This window comes from Manacus candei, unplaced genomic scaffold (assembly GCF_025592945.1).
Source record: "Manacus candei isolate 608988 ecotype Guabito, Panama unplaced genomic scaffold, ASM2559294v1 h1tg000047l, whole genome shotgun sequence".
In the NCBI taxonomy this organism is placed as follows: Eukaryota; Metazoa; Chordata; class Aves; order Passeriformes; family Pipridae; genus Manacus; species Manacus candei.
Genome location: NW_026138095.1, coordinates 460,258 through 481,995, shown reverse-complemented (window position 1 = coordinate 481,995; position 21,738 = coordinate 460,258). Strand labels below are relative to the sequence as shown.

General features: G+C 58.0%; 1 protein-coding gene across 3 annotated transcripts in view; it reads left to right on the top strand.

Moving 5' to 3' along the window:
* The window catches only part of DNAH17 (dynein axonemal heavy chain 17), a 33,665-nt gene that overhangs the window by 6,175 nt on the left and 5,752 nt on the right, over window positions 1-21,738 (top strand). For 2 of the 3 annotated variants that reach the window (XM_051797315.1, XM_051797314.1), the window contains exons 17-72: window positions 65-205; window positions 335-478; window positions 653-835; window positions 935-1,195; window positions 1,303-1,472; window positions 1,717-1,939; window positions 2,019-2,135; window positions 2,267-2,353; window positions 2,581-2,733; window positions 3,086-3,334; window positions 3,562-3,684; window positions 3,909-4,256; window positions 4,337-4,428; window positions 4,570-4,696; window positions 4,918-5,070; window positions 5,473-5,598; window positions 5,751-5,858; window positions 5,979-6,110; window positions 6,404-6,564; window positions 6,660-6,816; window positions 7,084-7,188; window positions 7,633-7,790; window positions 8,280-8,418; window positions 8,975-9,202; window positions 9,355-9,492; window positions 10,027-10,159; window positions 10,344-10,471; window positions 10,563-10,711; window positions 10,937-11,219; window positions 11,301-11,474; window positions 12,089-12,296; window positions 12,385-12,550; window positions 12,634-12,736; window positions 12,895-13,042; window positions 13,168-13,259; window positions 13,438-13,599; window positions 13,692-13,856; window positions 13,996-14,187; window positions 14,587-14,853; window positions 15,312-15,473; window positions 15,977-16,210; window positions 16,402-16,566; window positions 16,661-16,756; window positions 16,849-17,066; window positions 17,291-17,498; window positions 17,712-17,827; window positions 18,097-18,289; window positions 18,403-18,638; window positions 18,896-19,012; window positions 19,486-19,690; window positions 20,013-20,177; window positions 20,306-20,446; window positions 20,586-20,756; window positions 20,923-21,045; window positions 21,193-21,386; window positions 21,502-21,650. In XM_051797315.1, the coding sequence (XP_051653275.1) occupies window positions 65-205; window positions 335-478; window positions 653-835; window positions 935-1,195; window positions 1,303-1,472; window positions 1,717-1,939; window positions 2,019-2,135; window positions 2,267-2,353; window positions 2,581-2,733; window positions 3,086-3,334; window positions 3,562-3,684; window positions 3,909-4,256; window positions 4,337-4,428; window positions 4,570-4,696; window positions 4,918-5,070; window positions 5,473-5,598; window positions 5,751-5,858; window positions 5,979-6,110; window positions 6,404-6,564; window positions 6,660-6,816; window positions 7,084-7,188; window positions 7,633-7,790; window positions 8,280-8,418; window positions 8,975-9,202; window positions 9,355-9,492; window positions 10,027-10,159; window positions 10,344-10,471; window positions 10,563-10,711; window positions 10,937-11,219; window positions 11,301-11,474; window positions 12,089-12,296; window positions 12,385-12,550; window positions 12,634-12,736; window positions 12,895-13,042; window positions 13,168-13,259; window positions 13,438-13,599; window positions 13,692-13,856; window positions 13,996-14,187; window positions 14,587-14,853; window positions 15,312-15,473; window positions 15,977-16,210; window positions 16,402-16,566; window positions 16,661-16,756; window positions 16,849-17,066; window positions 17,291-17,498; window positions 17,712-17,827; window positions 18,097-18,289; window positions 18,403-18,638; window positions 18,896-19,012; window positions 19,486-19,690; window positions 20,013-20,177; window positions 20,306-20,446; window positions 20,586-20,756; window positions 20,923-21,045; window positions 21,193-21,386; window positions 21,502-21,650 (9,286 nt within the window). Of the gene's footprint in view, window positions 1-64; window positions 206-334; window positions 479-652; window positions 836-934; window positions 1,196-1,302; window positions 1,473-1,716; window positions 1,940-2,018; window positions 2,136-2,266; window positions 2,354-2,580; window positions 2,734-3,085; window positions 3,335-3,561; window positions 3,685-3,908; window positions 4,257-4,336; window positions 4,429-4,569; window positions 4,697-4,917; window positions 5,071-5,472; window positions 5,599-5,750; window positions 5,859-5,978; window positions 6,111-6,388; window positions 6,565-6,659; window positions 6,817-7,083; window positions 7,189-7,632; window positions 7,791-8,279; window positions 8,419-8,974; window positions 9,203-9,354; window positions 9,493-10,026; window positions 10,160-10,343; window positions 10,472-10,562; window positions 10,712-10,936; window positions 11,220-11,300; window positions 11,475-12,088; window positions 12,297-12,384; window positions 12,551-12,633; window positions 12,737-12,894; window positions 13,043-13,167; window positions 13,260-13,437; window positions 13,600-13,691; window positions 13,857-13,995; window positions 14,188-14,586; window positions 14,854-15,311; window positions 15,474-15,976; window positions 16,211-16,401; window positions 16,567-16,660; window positions 16,757-16,848; window positions 17,067-17,290; window positions 17,499-17,711; window positions 17,828-18,096; window positions 18,290-18,402; window positions 18,639-18,895; window positions 19,013-19,485; window positions 19,691-20,012; window positions 20,178-20,305; window positions 20,447-20,585; window positions 20,757-20,922; window positions 21,046-21,192; window positions 21,387-21,501; window positions 21,651-21,738 lie in introns of all 3 variants that reach the window. The other variant, XM_051797313.1, reaches the window with a different exon arrangement.

Below are 21,738 nucleotides of genomic sequence, written 5' to 3'. Positions count from 1 at the left end.
ACATCCGGCTGGGATTTTCCTTTCCCTGGCTCAGCAGAGCAGCCCCATTCTCTCCTCCTTGCAGGACTGCTCAGCCACTCCCTTGTTTAGAAGGAAGGACCACAAGACAGCTCCATTCCTGGACCTGGATGGGAGAGAAAATGCCTTAACTGAGCGCCGCACTGCCATTGAGAACACGGGCACGAGGATCCAGGGGATGGTGGAGGTGAGGCCCATGGGATGGAGTGTTGGATGGGCCCACAGGGGCCACAAGGAAGGCTTTGCCTGCAGTGCTAGGAGCCAGTGCCTTTGCTGGATGTTCACTGACAAACACTCGGTGGTTTTCCCATGGCAGGAGAATGCAACTCTGTTTAAGGCTGACAAGTCCTCGCAGAAATGGCTGAAGTATGTGGGACACATAGACAGAATTGTGTTGGATGGGCTCTGCAGATTTGTCCAGAAATCCCTACAGATGCTGCTCAGCAACATGAACCCTGATGTAGGTCCCAGTGTGCCTGCAGCGGGTGTGGTGGGCTTGGGGTGTCCCACCGCTCACTGTCAGTTTGCTGAGTGGCCAAACGTACCTGTTGCAGTGTCCCCCGTTGTCCCCGTCACTTGCAGGGCTGGGGGCCGTGGGCCATGAAGCCCCATGCCAGGCACTGCCCTTTTCCAGGCCGAGGTGTTCCCGTTGTTCGAGGTGCAGATGGAGCTGTGCGAGGGCCGGGTGCGGTACCAGCCTTCACTGGAGGTGGGGGCTGGCGACAGCTTCTTGACGCTGATGGAGGGGCTGCTCGGGGACACCGAGGCAGCAGTGGCCTCCATGCCACGGCTCCTGGAGGGGGCAGTCAGCTATAAGGTGAGTCCATGGCCGGCAGCAGCAGCTCCCGGCTCGGTGGGAGGTGGGTGAGGAGCCCGGTGCCCCCAGCTGGTCCCCAAGCTCTGCCCGTCCCTTCAGACCGCAGTGGAGGAGCAGCCAGACCTTGGGAGGATGCGGGACAAGGTGGTGTCACTGGTGGTCAGCACGATGGCAGAGGGCGAGGAGTTCAGCGCCAGCTTTGAGGAGCACTCCCACCTGTGGCAGGAGACCCCTGAGGAGTTCCTGCAGCGCTTCCTTACCTTGGGCAGTGCCCCCGGGCCTGAAGAGACGCAGCCAGAGCCACAACCAGAAGAGCCTGCGACATCTGGGATCCCACCCCTCCAGCTCTTTAAGCAGGAGGTGTGGGATGAGTTCCTGGGGATGTGCTGGGTGCTTGGGTTGCCCTGAAGGACATGAAGTGTCCAGGGAGGTGGCAGCTGTGGGCTGTGACCTGTTCTTGTCCTCAGATCGATGCACTCGAGGCGCTGCACGAAGAGGTGTTGGGGTTTGCTGACACCACAGTGTTTGGGGGGTGGCTGCAGAGCGACTGTCGCCTCTTCAAGAAAGCACTGCTGGACGCCATCAAGGGCCAGAGCCTGGTGCTCCGGCACTACCTCTCCCACCACGTCACCTCCAGGTAAGGGCCTGGTGAACCCTGGCCTGGGGACGTGGCACTCCCATTGACCTGAGCTCAGCTGGGCTGTGGCACAGGCACCTCTGTGTGCCAGGGCAGGGCTGGCTGCAGGGGACAGAGTTGTGGAGGTGCAGGTGAAGGTTCCAGGCACCATCAGGGCCGAGTCCATGGGGTGCCATGCCCTGGCCCTGCATGGTGAGCCCTGAGCCCCATCAGGGACGCCTGGTGAGTGCCATTGTCCTCCCAGTCTCCAGGAGCTGGAGGATTTCATCAAAGAGTCTAATGCCGGCTTGAGTAAACCTCTGGAGGAGGGAGACTATGATGGGCTGGTGGAAGTGATGGGACATCTGGCAAGGGTCAGGGAGAGGCAGGCAGTGACCGACTGCATGTTTGAGCCCCTGAAGGAAACAGTTGACCTACTCCAGACTTACGGGGATGAGATGCCGGAGCAGATCCACCTGCAACTTAAAGTAGGCTGCTCGGGGTGCGGGGAGATGGGCAGAGGCTCCCCGGGGCCAGACTGGTGACCCCACACGGTGCCCACTGCAGAACCTGCCTGGGCGCTGGGACAACAACAAGAGGCTCTGCCTGCGAGTTGCGGACAGCGCGGCGCCCCTGCAAGCCAGCGAGGCTGCCGTCCTCCGCGGGAAGTGCCAGGAGTTCGAGGTGCCTGCCTGGGGCTGGGGGCACATGGGCAGCTCTTCAGCAGCTTCGGGAAGACCCCGCTGCTCTTCCCGACTGCCGGGTCCCGACTGCCGGGTCCCGACTATCCCCCTGAGCCCCATCCTCCCACACAGGTCCAGCAGCACGCTTTCCGGGAGACTTTCCAGGGAAAAGCCCCTTTTTCATACACGGACCCGAACCCCTACAAGTCACTGAACAGGGTAAGAAAGGGAAAGAGGACACCAGTGCCACTAGTGTCCCCCCTGGCACTGCATGGCCATCCCTGGCATTGGGTGCTGGGGTGGGGCAGCTGCTCTGGTTTTGGCTCCAGCTCCCAGTCCAACAGGGAGGATCTGGCCCTGCAGCAGGGATGGAGCCACCACTGGAGTAGGAGACATGTCCCTGGCACACAATCTCTGGCTGAAACCTTCTCCTTTTCTCCATCCAGCAACAGAAGAACATCTTGGCCATGGAGAGGGACATGGCAGACCTGGCCTCCTCAGCTGCGCTGTTTGAGGTGCCAGTCCCAGAGTACAAACAGCTCAAAGCGTGTCGCAAGGAGCTGCGCCTGCTGAAGGAGCTCTGGGACATGGTCAGCCTGGTACGTGCCACGGTCGGGGAGCCAGGACACAATGCACAACACTACCTCCAGGCAAGGGCTGGACAGCAGGCTGCTCTTGGCTGGCACGGGCACCTGGCACATGCACCAGGCACAGCATGGGCACCCCGCGCCAGCCAGGCATTGCCAGCCAAAGATACAGAGCTGTTGTAGCTCCTTAGAGAGCTCATCACTGTCAGAGGGAGGATGAGACAGGTGTGGGGGGCTGCACACCCCAGCACAGCTGCATGGTGTGTGCACCTGTGGGGCATGGGGGCACTGGGTATGCTGCTCTTCATTCTGGGCAGGAATGCTTGTGCTAATCACATGTCTGTGAAAATGTATCCGGGTCCAGGTGAACATGAGCATTGACACCTGGAAGACGACCAGGTGGAATGAGCTCAACGTTGAGGATATGGATATTGAGTGCAAGAAATTTGCTAAAGACATCCGGAGCTTGGATAAGGAGGTGAAGAGCTGGGACGCATTCATAGGGCTGGACAGCAACATGAAGAACATGATCACGTCTCTGCGCGCTGTGAGCGAGCTGCAGAACCCAGCCATCAGGGACCGCCACTGGCAGGAGCTTGTGCAGGCAACTAAGGTGCTCCCAAGTCTTCCCGCCCATCCCTGGCTCCAGCCCCTGGCCCAAGAGGCTCCTGAGATCCGCACCCAGCAAGGGAAGGGTGCCATTGGGTTTAAATCTGGCCACATGCAAATATTTGTGTAGGGTCTCCAAACGCAGGTGTTAATGAGCTCATTTGGGTGAGCTGCTGGATTGCCTCTCCCCAGAGGGGAGTCCGTGGCCCGACCATGCCGGTTCCTCTCCAGGTGGACTTCACCATGTCTGAGGACACCACCCTCGCGGATCTGCTGCAGCTGAACCTGCACAAGTTCGAGGAGGAGGTTCGCGGCATCGTGGACAAAGCCACGAAGGAGGCAGGGATGGAGAAGGTAAACAGGGCTCGGCTCCTCCCCTGCTTTGCTGAGAGCCCTGTGCCAATGTGGCTCTGTGGCTGATGAGCGCTTGTGTTCCGGCTCTTGGGACTGGAGTCCACAGGCAGCAGGGAGCTCGTGGAGCCGCTGCCTGGAGCAGGTGTTCCTCTGCCACCCTGCCTTCCCGCAGGGGCTGGACTCAGCACTGTGGTGCCCAGCTCATCCTCCTGCCCTGACTGCAGGTGCTGAATACCCTGGATACTACCTGGGCAGCAATGCAGTTCGAGTACGAGCCCCACAGCAGGACTGGACTCCCACTGCTCAAGGCAGATGAGTTGCTCATCGAGACGCTGGAGGACAACCAAGTGCAGCTGCAGAATGTGTTAGCCTCCAAGTACCGAGCCTTCTTCCTCCGGGAGGCACAAGACTGGCAGCAGAAGCTGTCAACAGCTGACGCTGTTATCAGCACCTGGTTTGAGGTGCAGAGGAAGTGGGGTCACCTGGAAACAATATTCATCGCCTCTGAAGACACCCGCAGCCAACTGCCAGAGGAGTCAAAGAAGTTTGATACCATCGACCAAGATTTCCGAGTGCGAATGCCATTCCCACTCCACATTCACCCCATGGCTCGCTGCCACTTCAGGTGGACTTAAGTGTTTTTCCTCTTCAGGAGCTAATGGCTGACGCAGAAAAAACTCCCAATGTGGTCGAATGCACCAACAAGCCCAGGCTGCTCGACCGGCTGGAAGCGCTGCAGGACAGGTAAGGGTTCAGTCATCCCAGTGGAGCATTTGAGGGGGCCAGAGGAAGGGGTTGATTCCCCCAAAGTAGCACCGACAAGAACTGAGCAAAGAGTAAAACCCATATGTAGGGTTGACAGCAGGTTTTTCCATTTTCTTCCAGGCTGGAGGTCTGTGAGAAGGCCTTGGCTGAATACCTCGAGACCAAAAGACTGGCTTTTCCCCGGTTCTACTTTGTCTCCTCTGCGGACCTGCTGGATATTTTATCAAAGGGGACCGAGCCCCTTGAGGTATAGGTTGTGTGTGAGCACGGGGGTGAGTCCTCTGCCTCTTCCCTGCTAACCAGTTTGAGCAGTTTTAGAACATTTTTCACCCTAACGGGTAGAACACCATCCCTGATCCCCCTTCCTGGGGGTGCAGTGCCTAGGGAGCACCCGGAGGTAGATCCAAGTGCTGATCACACCTCCATGTGTGATGGGGCTCCTGATGGTGGCTGTGCCTCTGCTCTCAGGTGTCCCGGCACCTGACGAAGCTGTTCGACAGTGTGGCCAAGCTGAACTTCCAGCTGAGCTCGGACAAGAAGCCCCTGAAGGTGGCCCAGGGGATGTTCAGCCGGGATGGGGAGTACGTGCCCTTCGACGCAGACTGTGACCTGTCCGGCCAGGTCAGCTGAGCTTTGTGGAGCCTCCGCTTGCTGGGATGGGGGGGCAGGTTGAGGATGGGGATGAGCCTTTTGCTGGTCGTGCACTAACAGCTTGGCAGGAGTTTAAAAATGTAATCACAAAGCTTTTTGGCCAAAAACCCCAGAAATGGGACTTGCCTTAGAGGTGCAGAACAGCGCAGTCTTGTGAACCTGCACAGCCTCACAGCCCCTCAGGGGTTACAAGGTGGTTTCCCCTCTGCTGTTCACCCTCAGACCACCCTCCATCACCTCCCATGGGATGTGCCCTGTGGGGCCAGCACCGGGGTCTCTCCTGCAGCTTGTTGCACAGGGAGAGGTTTGAGCAGCCTGAGGGGACACAGGCTGGGAGCCGCTCGCTCAGCTCTGCTGGATGTGACTCCTCAGGTTGAGATCTGGCTGAACCGGGTGCTGGAGCGCATGCGCTCGACGCTGCGGCAGCTCATCCCCCGGGCCCTGGTCACCTACGAGGCGAAGCCGCGGGAGCAGTGGGTGTTCGACTACCCGGCACAGGTGGGTGCTGCTGCGTGGGGCCAGGCTGAGCCAGGCTCTGAGAGGAAGAGGAGGAGACAGAGATCCCTGGGAGCTGCAGGCACCTGCCCTGAGCCATAGTGCGGGCAATGTGTTCCCCTCCATGGCCGTGTTGTCCTTGTGGTTTGCTGCAGGTCGCCCTGACGTGCACCCAGATCTCGTGGACCTCAGAGGTTGGTGTTGCCTTTTCAAGTCTGCAGAAAGGCTACGAGAATGCCCTGAAGGACTATAACAAAAAGCAGGTTGGCGTCATCTGGACCTGACCCAGAGCTGGCCCAAGCCCCTCTGCCAGGCTGGGAGTCACCAGGAAGTGGGAAAACAAGGGCATTGTCTCTATGTGCATCATTTCTTTGCTTCCCCAGATTGCTCGGCTGAATGCCCTCATTTCTCTGCTCCTTGGGAACCTGAGTGCTGGAGACAGGATGAAGATCATGACGATCTGTACCATTGATGTCCACTCCAGGGACGTTGTGGCCAAAATGATCCAAACGAAGGTATTTGGTACAAGAGGGTATTTTTACTACACTGTCTCTCAGCACCTCTGAGCACAGACTTCCTGTCACTCTATTACTTTTGGGCTGGGCACTGCGGTTGGCAGGTGTGGGCTGAGCTGAGCCACGAGGAGTGATGGCACTGCCCCAGCATGGCACTGGAACCCTTTTGCACACTCTCCTTGTGTTGGGAAGCGGTGAACGGTCCCAAAGCATGAATGAGAGCTTGCTGTCCCAGCGGGCCGGGGTGGGCAGCACCGGTGCTCACCTGCCTTCCACAGCTGGCTGCTCTGCAGGTGGAGAGTGACCAGGCGTTCGCCTGGCAGTCCCAGCTCCGGCACCGCTGGGACGAGGGGAAGAAGCACTGCTACGCCAACATCTGCGACGCTCAGCTCCAGTACGCCTACGAGTACCTGGGGAACACCCCCCGGCTGGTCATCACCCCCCTGACGGACAGGTTGGCACTCGGCTCCCCACACTTGCTGCTGCCTGCGGCTCTGTGGCCGTGCCACACCACTGGCCCTGCTCAGCCCCAGTGTCCTCCCTTCACAGGTGCTACATCACCCTGACACAGTCCCTCCACCTCTATATGGGCGGGGCCCCCGCAGGCCCTGCGGGCACTGGGAAGACTGAGACCACCAAGGACCTGGGCCGGGCGGTGGGCATGATGGTCTATGTGTTCAACTGCTCTGAGCAGATGGACTACAAGGTAGGGCACGGGGCAACAGGATGGTGACACTGAGGTGAGAACCATGGGATATCCAAGACAAGGGGGGCCCTGGTTTGGTCTCTGGGAGCACAGGGGAGCCCAGGGGCATGGGGCCATATCACTGTGGGGCATTTCCTTAGGGAAGGGCAGAATCCATAAAGCACGAGCAGCTCTCAGCACTCGAGCTTTGTCACCAAACCCCCCATTGCAGCTGCCATGCAGGATCACAGCACCTGAGCCCCATCCTGATGCTCTGTTTCTCTCCAGTCCTGTGGGAACATCTACAAGGGACTGGCTCAGACAGGCGCCTGGGGCTGCTTTGACGAGTTCAATCGCATTTTGGTGGAGGTCCTGTCTGTCATCGCGGTGCAGGTGCGCACTGTTCCCACAACCTTGTGGCACTGGGTGCCAAAGAGACTTCCCAGCTCACATCCTGGGTGCTGTCCCAGCTAAACGTGACTCGTGGGACAACTTGCTGCCGTTCTCTCCGCTGTATCCTGTTTGCACACGGGGTGGTGGGTGGAAGCAGAGCAGTGCTGGCGATTTGGGCATAGTTGAACCACACAGCCCAGCTGTGTCCTGTCCCAATAACCTGTCACCCCCCAGCTCTGCCTTTGCCTGGGACAGGGAGTTGGGGTGACTGGGAAGGAGCTGGTTTTAGGCCAGCTCTCCTGCTGTTGTGGCTTCAGTAAGAACTCAGTGCTATTCCTGGCACAGACAAATCCCAGGGTCACTTTGAGGGGTGGTGAAGGTGAGCCAGAGCATGGGACAGGGAGCTGGGAGCTGCCAGCACTAACACCTCTGCTCACCTGACAGGTGAAATGTATTCAAGATGCAATCCGTGCCAAGAAGAAAACATTCAACTTCCTTGGAGAGATTATCTCCCTGGTCCCGTCGGTTGGGCTGTTCATCACCATGAACCCCGGCTACGCCGGGCGCACAGAGCTGCCTGAGAATCTGAAGGCTCTGTTCAGGTGGGTGGGTGTCATCACAGCACTTACCTGTGTGGTGGCACTCATGAGTCACATCCATTGCGTGTCCTAAGCTGAGGGTGTTTGTGTGCAGTGGTGGCCCTGGCATCAGGGAGTCCTTGGCACCAAGGGACAGCCCTGTCACTCCCCAGAGGTGGCCAGGCTGGGCGAGCTGGGCTGCTCAGCTGGGGAAGAGGATGCTCAGGGGGTCTAATTGCCACCCCAGCTAAAAATCTAATTGACAATAAGACAAAAAGGCAGTGGAGTGCTGAAAGGGGAGGTGCAGGGTTGCTGTGGGATCCTTGTCCTTGGAGGAACTCAAATGATGAGTGCAGAAGGGCCGGGTGCCCTGATCTGGCAGGGACATGAGCCCCCAGCAGTGTAACTGCAGCTGGGAAGGATTTGTACTGGAAACTCAGGGGCAAACCCTGCGGGCTATGGGAGGGCAAAGACATGGTGTTCAGCCCTACCAACCTCTGTGCTCCTCTGCAGACCCTGCGCCATGGTGGTCCCTGATTTTGAACTGATCTGTGAAATCATGCTTGTGGCAGAGGGGTTTCTCGATGCCAGGCTGCTGGCAAGAAAGTTCATCACTCTGTACACACTCTGCAAAGAGCTGTTGTCGAAACAGGTAATTAACAATATCACACAGGATAGAGGAAAGAGTCCATTTGAACTTCAGACCTGAAACACTGTAGTGGGATTGCCGGTGGTGATGCGTGGGGTGATGTTCTGCACAGCTCAGGTCTATGGCAGGACAAGTTCCACTTCCATCTGGTGCATCATATGGTATCTTTCTGCCTTAGGGAAGGAATCAAGAAGGCCAAAAGTAAAATAACATAGAATTAGAATTAGAATTTTAGAATTAGAATTAGAATTAGAATTAGAATTAGAATTATTAGAATTGAGCCAGTTAAGGTGAGAGCTTCTAGATATTATCCATCTTAGCAGAGGTGTTTCACACCTAAAACATGTCTCCAAGAAGGAAGCTGGATTCCCATTCCCCTTGTGACTGATGAAGGCTTCTCCTGTAAACAAGCTCAGTTTAGGTCTCCCAGTTGGGCTGGACCACACACCGTGTGGGTGACCTGTCTGTGGGGCAATAGACAGAGTGTTCCTCTGTGGTGCTGTTTGAAGCTGTTATCATTCACCAAAATGAAATGGTAATTCTTTGCTGCCTGTCACAGGACCACTACGACTGGGGGCTGCGAGCCATCAAGTCCGTGCTGGTGGTGGCGGGCTCCTTGAAGAGGGGGGACCCCGGCTGTGCCGAGGACCAGGTTCTGATGAGAGCTTTACGAGACTTCAACATCCCCAAGATCGTGACAGATGACTTGCCTGTGTTCATGGGGCTGATTGGAGACCTGTTCCCAGCACTGGACGTCCCCAGGAAGAGGGACCTCAACTTTGAGAAGGTGCAAGCCCAGGCACAGCACCAGCACTGGAGACATCTCAACCCTGGCAGGGTTCAGAGGCTGATGGTCCATTCAGCACTTCTGGAAGTGGCCAGCTTGTCTCCAGGGTCTTGCCAAAGCTGCCAGTGGTCAGCACCTGCTCTCCCTCCCAGGTCATCCGTGAGTCCGTGCTGGAGCTGAAGCTGCAGGCAGAGGAGAACTTCGTGCTGAAGGTGGTGCAGCTGGAGGAGCTGCTGCAAGTGCGACATTCCGTCTTCGTCGTCGGCAACGCTGGCTGCGGCAAGTCCCAGGTAGCAGCCAAACCATCCTGAGGACATGGGGCCCGAGCATATCCCATGGCCTCCCACAGCTCTTGGTGAGGGCATGACCACAGGCCACAGCCAGCCATGCAGACCCTGGCGCCGCCAGAACAGCATTTGGGTGGGGGACTGCAGTGCAGCCATGACCACGCCTGGCCCTCCAGCACTGCCTGTGCCAGACTGAGCCCATGGAGCTGAACGGGTTTGGGATGCACAGCTCAGGGGCTGCTCAGGACACCCATGAGTGGAGCAGGGACAATGTAGGGAGCAGGCAGAGGCACGCTCTCACAATGCTGTGCATGCTGGGGTGCCAGCAGGATGACAGGACAGTGCTGGCTGGTGGGGTCAGGGCTCCCACAACAGCCCAGCCAGGAGCTGGCTCTGCAGAGGGAGGTCAGGTGCATTCCCAGCAGCAGCCCACGTGGGAGCAGGACTCCGTGCCCTCTGCTGCGGGCAGATGCTGCCGAAGGCCGTGGACACCCCGGTGGGAGCAGCACCTGCAGCTGCACCATCCCCTCCCCACAGGTGCTGAAGTCGCTCAACAAAACGTACCAAAAGCTGCAGCGGAGGCCAGTCACCGTGGACCTCGACCCCAAGGCCGTGACCTGCAATGAGCTGTTTGGGGTCATCCATCCAGCCACGCGGGAGTGGAAGGATGGTGAGACACCAATGCTGTGAGCTTTGTTTACAGGATGTGAGATGGAAAGGGAAGACCTTTGCTTGGGGCTCTTTCCTGGAGTGGGAGGGAGAAGGAATGTCTTTCATGGGAGCACCAGTCCTGTGTGTCTCCCAGCAAACATCTGTGCACGGAGAGGACCAACCCATGTCTCTCTGTGGGGCAGGTCTGTTCTCCACAGCGATGCGTGACCTGGCCAACATCACACATGACGGGCCCAAGTGGATCATCCTCGATGGAGACATTGATCCCATGTGGATCGAGTCCCTGAACACAGTCATGGATGACAATAAGGTTGGTGCCATCACACTCCAGGGGCTTTGCTTGCTCGTTAACTCAGGAGGATCAGCTCTGGGCATCCCTCACAACGAGCCACTTCCCCCAGGTTCTCACCTTGGCCAGCAACGAGCGCATCCCCCTCACCCCCACCATGCGGCTCATCTTCGAGATCAGCCACCTGCGCACAGCCACGCCCGCCACCGTGTCCCGGGCGGGAATCCTCTACATCAACCCCACCGACCTCGGCTGGCACCCGTGAGCCAGGAAGGGAGGAGGATGGGGTGGGAAGGGATCAGATGGACAGGGTGGGACAAGATGGGATCTGAGGGGATGGCATGGGACAGGATGGGCTGGGATCTGATGGGATGGGACAGGATGGGACAAAATGAGATGAGGGGATGAGATGGGATGAGATGAGATGGGATGGGATGGGCACTGGCCCCCACATGCTCACTGCAGCCCTGCTTGTCCCTCCCACAGCATTGTGACCAGCTGGATTGAGACAAGGACAGTAAAGTCTGAGAAGGCCATTCTGATGGTCCTCTTTGACAAGTACCTGCCACCATGCCTGGAGAAGCTCAAGTCTGGGTTCAAGACAATCACCCCTGTCCCTGAGGTCACAGCCATACAGACAGTGCTGTCCCTGCTGGAATGTCTCCTGACACCAAAGAATGTCCCACCAGACTCACCCCGGGAGCGATATGAGCTCTACTTTGTTTTTGCCTGTACCTGGGCCTTTGGCGGGGCCTTGTTCCAGGACCAGGTACTGCCACGGGACCACCTGGCAGCCCTTGCTGTGTCCCATCGTGTGGCTGGTGTCTGAGTGTCTTTGTTTTGTCCCCAGCTGGTGGATCACCGCCAGCAGTTCAGCAAGTGGTGGCTGACAGATTTTAAAGCCGTCAAGTTTCCTAACGAGGGGACAATTTTTGACTATTACATTGATCCGGAAACGAAGAGATTCAAACCCTGGGATGAAAGAGTGCCACAGTTCGAGCTCGACCCCGAAGTCCCCTTACAGGTATTTCCCATGAGCTCTATGTTTATATAGTTTATTTGATTACTACTCTACAGTCTTCCCCGAGCAATGCCTGGAGTGTCACTGGGATTTGGGCTGGGGGCATCCAGCAAACCCAATGGCTTCCTGTAGTTATTTTTACCCTGCAGAAACCCCAGCAAGGGCTACAAGTTCCACCTCTTCTTTAACTTCAGATTAACCTGCAGCTTCATAGAGTCTCATGAAATAACTATTGCCTGAGTGCAAAATTTCCTTTAGCACTTGATTTGTGTCTCCTGCGATGCTGTCCAGAGGGAGGTTATCAAAGCTGTCAGGGCAAGGGCAAGGAACCACAACTGGGTTTGGCCATGGGCTGAGCAGACACCAGAGGTGGTTTCAGGAACTGTCCATTTTGTTCTGTGTAGTAACTCAGTTTTAGTCAGAAAGGCTTTAGAATAGTTGAGTGCCCAAGACCTGTAGGTTTAGAGAGGGAGCAGGTTTGTATGCAGAGAGCATCGTCCATTGGAGCCGCTGTGAACGCCGTGCAGGGCTCTGGCACGCTGGCCCCTGCTCCAACAGAGGATCCCACCTCTGCCAGTGCCGGGGCAAGCACCAGGACTGACGGCCCCTCTCCCCAGGCCGCCATGGTGCACACCACAGAGACCATCCGCCTCCGCTACTTCCTGGACCTGCTGATGGAGAAGCGGCAGCCGGTGATGCTGGTGGGGAACGCAGGGACGGGAAAGTCGGTCCTAATGTGGGACAAGCTGGAAGCACTTGGCACAGACGAGTATCTGGTGCAGTCTGTGCCCCTCAACTTCTACACCACCTCAGCCATGCTGCAGGGTGAGGCTGTCAGAGTCAGCAGCTGGCCCCATGCCAGGCTGTGCCACAGGGTCCTGCAGTGCTGACCCACCTGCTCCTCTTGCTGCAGCCGTCCTTGAGAAACCCTTGGAGAAGAAATCGGGAAGAATCTACGGCCCACCTGGCTCCAGAAGGCTGGTCTACTTCATTGACGACATGAACATGCCAGAGGTGGACAAATATGGCACCGTGGCACCACACACGCTCATCCGGCAGCACCTGGACCATGGGCACTGGTGGGTGCCAGAGGGGCACAGCACAATGGGGGGAACCTGACCCCATCCCCAGGGAAAGCATCACCGTGCTGGTCCCTGCACAGGTACGACAGGACCAAACTGACCCTGAAGGACATTCGTAACTGCCAGTACGTGGCCTGCATGAACCCAACCGCGGGGTCCTTCACCATCGACTCACGGCTGCAGGTGCGCGGGATCCAGGGGCCAGGCTGTGTCCAGCACATCCGTTCCCCTTGGGCCGAGGCCCAGAGGGTGGGGTGAGGCAGGGGGCCCTGTGATGTCGTCTGGCTGTGTTAGCCCCCGCAGGGCAAAGCGCCCATCGCAGTTTCTGCCCCTTTCTGCAGCGCCACTTCTGTGTCCTCGCTGTGAGCTTTCCCAGCCGGGAGGCTCTGCACACCGTGTATGGCACCATCCTGGAGCAGCACCTGGCCCGGCAGCAGATACCACAAGCTCTCCAGAAGATGCAGCCCCAGCTGGTAGCAGCAGCACTGGGTGAGCCCCTGCCACCCTGGGGTGGGACGTACCAGCATTGGCCCCTGGGGAATGCACTGTTGGGGAGCCAGGCTTGGGGATCTCTGGGGACCTGGTACCCACTCACCCCCTTCTCCTCCCGACAGCCCTGCACCAGAAGGTTTCCACCACCTTTCTGCCAACAGCTATCAAGTTCCACTACCTCTTCAACCTGCGAGACCTCTCCAACATATTTCAGGTAGCTTGAGGGCTGTTTCTTCTAAAACATCCTTATTTCTCCCTTTCCTCATCCCACAGTCTTGCAGCATACCTTTTTCCTGAAACAGGCCTTGGCCTCTTCCCAGAGCCAACCTTTACACTCTACTCTTGAGTGGCACTAAAATAACCCTGAGGGCTGTGAGGTTTGTGTTTGTCAGGGGCTGCTCTTCTCCACCCCTGAGTGCCTGAAAAGCCCTGTGGACTTGGTGCGTCTCTGGCTTCATGAAGCAGAGAGGGTGTACGGAGACAAGCTCGTTGATGAAGAGGATCAGGGTGGCTTCAAGAAGCTGCTGGTGGACACCTGCAAAACCGCCTTTCAAGTAAGTTGTGCTGAAAAGGAGAGGGCTGAAGTCTGGTGGCTCTGCCTTGGTATCCCGTGGCCAAACCCCACAGCTGGAATTGCCTTTCCCAGGAGCTCAGCGAAGATGTGGTGTTTGCCAAGCCCAACATCTACTGGCACTTCGCCCAGGGCTTTGATGAGTCCAAGTACATGCCGGTGCCAAGCTGGGTAACTCTGAGTGACCTGCTGGGGGAAGCCCTGGACAGCTACAATGAGGTGAACGCGGCAATGAACCTGGTGAGTGATCATGGTGGGCAGTGCTGCCCTGAAAAGATGTGACTGCAGCATCACACTGCTTGGGTCAGTGCATTTTGGGCACTTGCTACTTCCCTGCCCTGATCCAGAACACTGAACCTTCCCCTCCTGTTTTCTTCAGGTGCTCTTCGAAGATGCTGTGTCTCACATTTGCAGAATTAGCAGGATCTTGGAGTCTCCTCGGGGCAATGCGCTGCTGGTGGGGGTGGGGGGCAGTGGGAAGCAGAGCCTGGCACGGCTGGCAGCAAGCATCAGCAACCTGAGCGTGTTCCAGATCACACTGAGGAAAGGCTATGGCACCGCGGACCTAAAGGTGGGAGCAGCTTTGGGCCCTGGGCCAGTGCTGCCTGCTGAGGGCAAGGTCCTGCACCTGCAGTGCTGGTGCCTAGGGTGGGCTCATGGGGCTGTGCTCTCCTCACGTCAGTGCATTTGCACACCAGGATCTGCCCATAGGTGACACCCAGGAGTCCTGCCCCAAGGGGCCACAGCACTTCCCCAGCCAGGGACAGGCAGGAGCCACTGGTGAGGAGGGCAGGTGCAGTGTGGGCAGCCCTGATGCTGCACCCATCTCCGGGCTGAGCAGTTGGCACCACCTCCTTCCCAAATGATCCTTCCCAAAGGCTCCCCCCTGGCTCCTCAGGGCTGCTCCAAACACTTTGGAGAGTACCTCATGGAGGTTGATCCAGGGGGTGACAGTTTCTCTCTGTCCCAGGTGGACCTTGCCTCCCAGTACATCAAGGCAGCCGTGAAGAACGTCCCCACTGTGTTCCTGATGACGGACTCCCAGGTGGCTGAAGAATCATTCCTGGTTCTAATCAATGACTTCTTGGCGTCCGGGGAAGTGCCAGGTCTCTTTCAGGATTCTGACCTGGAAACCATCATCAGTTCCATGAGACCCCAGGTGAAGGCCCTTGGATTGGAGGATTCAAAGGAAAACTGCTGGAAATTCTTTATAGAAAAAGTCCGGCGCCAGTTAAAGGTGGGTGTTTGCTCCCCAGGGTGGTTTGTCCGTGCCCCTGACTTGCCTGATCCAAAACCTCTTTGCAACAGGGCACCCTGAAGTTTCATCTCAGGGTGGTGGGTTTGGGCAAAAGGTGTTTTCAGAGGCTCTCCAGATGCCTCCCGCCCCAGGGGTGCAGGACAGAGCACCCCTGTATTGACCTCCCTGGGGCAGAGCAGCACCTCCATGGCCGTGGGCCATACTGGGCACTCACAGGGACTCTGACTGTGCTCAGCTGCTGACTGCAGCCACCAAAGGGGACACAATCCAGCTCTGGTGAGTGGCACAAGGTGCACAACCACAGACCACCTCCCATGTACTGGGAGTTACTGGGAGGGCAGCACAGCCCTGGTCTGCAGCAGAAGCCTTGCCCCTGGTGACGTTCCCGCCAACCCAACAGCGGGGACACCCTGCTCAGCAGTGCTGCTCTGCCCCAGGTCGTCCTCTGCTTCTCCCCCGTGGGCTCAACCCTGCGTGTGCGGGCCAGGAGGTTCCCTGCTGTGGTCAACTGCACAGCCATCGACTGGTTCCACGAGTGGCCAGAGGACGCTCTCGTGTCCGTCAGCAGCAGGTTCCTGGAGGAAACGGAGGACATTGAGGTGAGCTGGGACCCCCGGCACAGCTGCTATCCTGGGGCACTGGGGATCCCTGCACCTTTGCTGCTCTCCTTGTTTAATGTGCCCAGGGATAAGGGCCTGGTGTGACCAAGGGGGCAAGGGGCAGCAAGCTGGGAATAGGTCTGGGATAGGCTCACATCTGGTTCTGGGGTCAGAGCCTGCAGCCCCGCACCGTGCTTGTGGGGATGAACCTTCCCTCATTTTCTTCTGTCCTTAAAGCACCCCCTCAGGTAACAGCCTAGGGACAGCAGCTTCTCCCAGTGCAGGGTTGAGTCAGGGACCCAGAGCTGGGCATGGGAACTGGTGCTGGTGCCATGGCTACCAGCATGTCTCAACCCTGCACTGTGCTGTTAACAAAAAGGTTCACTTTTCTCTGGCCTCTGTGGCTGGACACAGAGCCAGTGCTGCAGGAGGGCTCAGTGCAGCCCCTGCACATCACTGCAGGCACCCACTGCAGCAGCTCCCTGTCTGTGCTCCCTATGCAGCCAGAGGTCAAGGTCTCCATCAGCCAGTTCATGTCCTTTGTCCACACGAGTGCGAAGGAGATGTCCAAGACCTACCTGGCTGTGGAGAGACGCTATAATTACACCACGCCAAAGACCTTCCTGGAGCAGATAAAGCTCTACCAAAGCCTGCTGGCAAGTAAAAGGAGCAAGCTCTCTGCCAACATCGAGAGGCTGGAGAAGGGGTTGATGAAGCTGCAGAGCACAGCATCACAGGTGCCTATCTACAGCCTCGCTCATGCATTGTGCCTGCTGCGGGTCCAGCATGGGGAGAGAGAGCAGGCATGTCCCTGCAGGGTGGTCATGGTGGCCACAAGGTCCCCAAGCTGTACCAAGCCACCGCTCTGAGGCCAGGCAGGGTTTGGCAATATCGGCCCTCTGATCTGCTCTGTTTCTCCATTGTTGAGGTGGATGACCTGAAAGCTATGCTGGCAATCCAGGAGGCAGAGCTGAAGCAGAAGAACGAGGACACAGATAAACTAATCCACGTGGTGGGTGTTGAGACAGAGAAGGTCACCAAGGAGAAAGCCATTGCTGATGAGGAGGAGCTGAAGGTCGAGGCCATTAACAAGGTGCGTGGCACTGAGCCAGTGCCCAGTGTGGGACAGGGCAGCGTGAGCTCTGTGGCTACGGCCGCTCACCCCATCCTGCATCCTCCCTCCCCAGGTTGTGGCTGAGAAGCAACAAGCCTGCGCAAGTGACCTGGCGGAAGCAGAGGTGGTGCTCTCTGCTGCCCGCGAGGCCCTCAACACACTCAACAAGGTGGGCGAGCTCTCGGTGGGAAGCAGGTGCCCAGCTAGCGCTGGTGGCCCCACAGCAGGGGGATGCTCAGTGGCCCTGCGGTCCCTTCCCAGTACAACCTGACAGAGCTGAAGTCCTTTGGGGCTCCGCCCCCAGAAGTGGTGAACGTGATGGCAGCTGTGTTGATTCTGACCGCCGAAAATGGCAAGATTCCAAAGGACAAGAGCTGGACAGCAGCAAAAGTCAAGATAGGAAAAATAGACACTTTCCTTTCAAGCTTACAAAACTATGATGGGGAAAACATCCCTGAGCCCTGTCTCAAGGCATTTCAGTGAGTCTCTGGCTGGTTCCTGCCCCAGCCCAGCCCTTGGGCAGGGTGGCCAGGGGGACCCTCACCTGGGAGCACAGCAGAGTTTGGGGGCAGGAGTGGGATCCAGGTGTTGGCCCTGCTCTCCCACCTTTCTGCCCACCGTCAGCTCAAGCCCCAGGAGGAGTGGGAAGGGTTGCTGGCAGCCACGGCACGGTGCCATAGCATGGCATGTGCTCCCATTCCAGGCCGTACCGGTCAGACCCCGGGTTCGATCCCGAGTTCATCAAGTCCAAATCAACGGCCGCGGCGGGGCTGTGCTCCTGGTGCCTCAACATGGTCCGCTACTACGAGGTGCACTGTGAGGTGAAGCCCAAGAGGCAGGCGGTGGCTGACGCCGATGCTGAGCTGGCGGAGGCACAGCAGAGACTCAGTCGCATTAAGAGCAAAATTGTGGTAAGTGTGTGTCCCCCAGCCCCCAGGCAGGGCCAGCCACCAGCACCCACCACGACCCCCTCAGCCACCAAATGAGCAAGAGAGGTTTCTGTAACTCCATGAACCTGGAGCCCAGGCCAAGCACTGGGCTGGGACAGGGCCACTGCAGAGCTCCGGGAGCATGGAGCCTCCTGTCCAAGTAAGGAATAACTGTGAGACTGTTCTCTTCCAAAGACCCTGAATGCCAATCTGGCGACTCTCACTGCTCAGTTTGAGAAAGCCACAGCAGAAAAGATCAAATGCCAGCAGGAGGCTGATGAAACCAACAAAGTCATCACCTTGGCAAACAGGTACTGTGCAAATGCTGGCTCCAAAGCACTGGGGCAGGCTGATGCCCCCTGGCATTGCTTGGTGGCCGTGGGAGCAACAGAGCCCCCCATACCCTCAACAAATTAAAAACTCCTGAGATAAATTGGGCCAAAAATTCATGGGGGTATACAGCCCTGATGCCATTTTCTGCTGATGCCCTGGGGCATCATAGCTGAGTCATCCCCCTCACTGGGTCACAGCACTGGGAGCACCAGCACTACAGCAGCCACCATCTCCTCTGACCTCCCAGGCTTGTTGGGGGTCTGGCGTCCGAAAATGTCCGCTGGGCTGAGTCAGTGGACCAGCTCAGAGAGCAGGAGAAGACGCTGTGTGGGGATGTGCTGCTGGTCTCTGCCTTTGTGTCCTACGTTGGATATTTCACCAAGAAGTACAGGGCTGAGCTGCTGGAGCAGCACTGGATCCCTTTCCTCAATGGGCTGACGGTGAGAGACCACAGATTCCATCCCAGAGTGCCCAGGGCTCCTTCACCCCCGCCCACCAGCACTGGAGGCTCCCACCTCTCTGTGGCCAGGCACCCAACAGCCCCTCCCTGCAGGTGCCCATCCCCATCACCCCAGGCCTGGACCCCCTCAGCCTCCTCACGGACTCTGCCGATGTGGCTGCCTGGAACAACCAGGGCCTGCCCAGCGACCGCACTTCCACCGAGAACGCTGCCATCCTCTGCAGCACCCAGCGGTGGCCACTGCTCGTGGACGCCCAGCTCCAGGGCAGCAAGTGGATCAAGAACAAATACGGGGAGGAGCTGCAGGTCGTCCGCCTGGGCCAGCGGAGGTGGGCAAAGTTGGGCACAGGCTTGGGCTGCACTGGCCCCCATTCCCCTGCCATCGAAGGGTGCAGGGTGCTGTGAGCCAGGGCAACCACATCCCCATCAGACTCAGGGCACCCGAGGGCAGCAGCTCCACAGTTCTGCGGGGGCCAGGGCTGGCAGAGCACAGCAGGGTCCCAACAGAGCACAGTGGCTGGAAGGCACCCCCTGAGCCCCCCACAGTGTACAGGCTTGCCACGTGCACCTCCCCCTCTCCACTCAGGTACCTGGACACAATCGCACAGGCAGTCTCTGAAGGACAGACACTGCTGATCGAGGACATTGGTGAGACAGTGGAGGCGGTGCTGGACCCACTGCTGGGCAAGACCATCTTGGGCAGGTGAGCACACCCCAGTGCCGAGTGGTTTCACCTGCCCCGAGCAATCACTGCTGCCCCAAAATGCTGGTCGATGCCCCTTTGCTGCCGGCAGTTGAGGGCCTGATCCTTCCTTGGTTTTGGTCACATCCCCCAGGGTTCTCCAGTATGTCCCACTGTACTGATGTGTCCTTTTGGGCTATTCTTGTCTTCAGTACCCAGTTCATTTAGTGATTTAAGGACATGTCCCCTGGGGCACCTGCCATAAGCAGGTGATAAGCTGGAAGGGGAGAAGCACCCCAGAAGCCATGGGGGGGCTGCAGCAGGGCAGCCTCCAGCTCCTGCTCCTCTACCTTCACCCTTCTGCCCTTGCTGAGCCTTTTCCCAACCAAAGAAATCCATTCTGAGCAGCTGGGAACAGCACACGGGCTGATTGCATGTGTCTGTGATGAGTTACTACCCAGTGTGTGGACTAATTTGTTTAATTAACTGAACAGATACATTAGGATTGGAGATAAAGAAGTGGAGTATCACCAGCAGTTCCGCTTGATCCTGCATACCCGATGTTTCAACCCGCACTACAAGCCAGAGGTGCAGGCTCAGTGCACTCTCATCAACTTCTTGGTGACACGGGAGGGCCTGGAGGACCAGCTTCTGGCCGCCGTGGTGGCCCGGGAGCGGCCGGACCTGGAGACCCTGAAGGTACAGGCCCAGCTGCTGGATGGAGGGGTGGGAGAGGACGGGGCACTGCGGAGGTTTTGGGGCAGGGAGCAGAAGAGCTCCCCTCTGTGTGCTCCCTGCTGTTTGTCAAGAGCCAAGTGAGTCCCAAGCAGACCCTGCAACTGCAGGTCCCCCATTGCTCCTGCAGCCAGCACTGCCCTGGTGGGTGATGGTGGGTCCCAGGAGGGGCCACGACAACCCTCCCCTTGCACGAGCACATCGGTGGCCATATGACAGAGTGACTGGTGCCAGCACTCGGTCATGATCTCTTGAGTGACGTATCCCTTGGGGGCTGCTGTCACAGGCAAACCTGACCAAGAGCCAGAACGAGTTCAAGATCAAGCTGAAGGAGCTGGAGGACTCACTGCTCGCCCGGCTGTCGGCTGCTGGGGGAGACTTCCTGCGGGACACAGCTCTGGTGGAAAACCTGGAAACAACAAAGCGCACAGCCAAGGAAATCGAAGAAAAAGTAAACATGCTGCCCTGGCCTTGGTGCCACAGGCAGAGGGACAGCTTGGCTGAGCACCCAGCCAGAGGGCAGGCACTGCTTCAGCCCATGCCTTGGTTCTGGTAACACCCACCCCCGTGTGCCTCCAGGTGAAAGAAGCTAAAGTCACCGAAGTACAAATAAACGTCGCAAGAGAGAACTACCGCCCGGCGGCAGAGCGCGCGTCCCTGCTGTACTTCATCCTGAGTGACCTCGGCAAGATCAACCCCATCTACCAGTTCTCTCTCAAGGTAGACAGGGAGTGAGGAGGGAGCTGGTGTGTGCGGGTGGGACGGGGCTGGGGGAGGATGGAGATTCAGTGTTTCAGCATTTATGCTGCTGACGAGCTCCCAGCAGCTGGACACTGATGCCTGCCGGGATCTTCTTCAGGCCTTCAATGGAGTTTTTGAGAAAGCCATCCAGCGTGCGGCCCCTAGCCAGGACACCAAGCAAAGGGTGGTCAACCTGACAGACCAGATCACCTACTCGGTCTACATGTACACAGCACAGGGCCTCTTTGAGAGAGACAAACTCATCTTCCTGGCCCAGGTTGCCTTCCAGGTAATCCCTGTGAATGTCTGGGGCTGCTGCTGTACAACAGGTGCTTATGTGGCTTTTGACAGGTTGTTCTCACTCCTGTGCTGCTGCCGGATGCTCAAAGCCTCTCGCCCCCTCGCACCGGGGCAGTGGCACCAGGTGGCTGTGATGCTGCACTCCCAACTTCCAGGTCCTGACCATCAAGAAAGAAGTGAACCCAGCAGAGCTGGACTTTCTCCTGCGCTTCCCTTCCAAGGCCGGCGTCACGTCTCCCGTGGATTTCCTGCAGACCCAGGGCTGGGGTGCTGTCAAGGTGGGTCCATGTGGTCGCCTGCTGTGCCAAGGCAATGCCAGCACGGCCCCTGGCACAGGGTCACCTGGGGTCCAGGGTCACCTGCATGGGTTCCCTGAGGAACCCAGAACCCAGGAATGATTTAGTCCTTCTCTGTGGAACCTGAAGGCTCTCTCAGACATGGAAGAGTTCAGGAACCTGGACAGTGACATAGAGAACTCAGCAAAGCGATGGAAAAGGTTTGTGGAGATGGAGGCGCCAGAAAAGGAGGCGCTCCCCATGGACTGGAAGAACAAGTCGGCCCTGCAGAAGCTGTGTGTGCTGCGGTGCCTGCGCCCCGACAGGATGACCTATGCCATCAAGTGAGCTGGTGCCCAGCACAGGGCCCTCCTGCAAGAGCCCTGCGGTGTCATCATGCCAGCTGTGCCCAGCGACTCCATCTCTTCTGACTCACTGGATGGTTCTATTTTTTTGTAGGAAATTTGTGGAAGAGAAGATGGGGAGGAAGTATGTGGAAGGAAGGAGCATTGACTTCTCCGAGGTGTACAAGGAGAGCAGCCCCTCCACACCCCTGTTTTTCATCCTCTCCCCTGGCGTGGATCCGCTGAAGGATGTGGAGGCGCTGGGTGAGCCACTGCCCACCTCAGGCTGGCACCAGCCCCAACAGCCACGAGCTGGTGCGGGGCCAAGCGGCTGGAACTGCACAACCCCAGC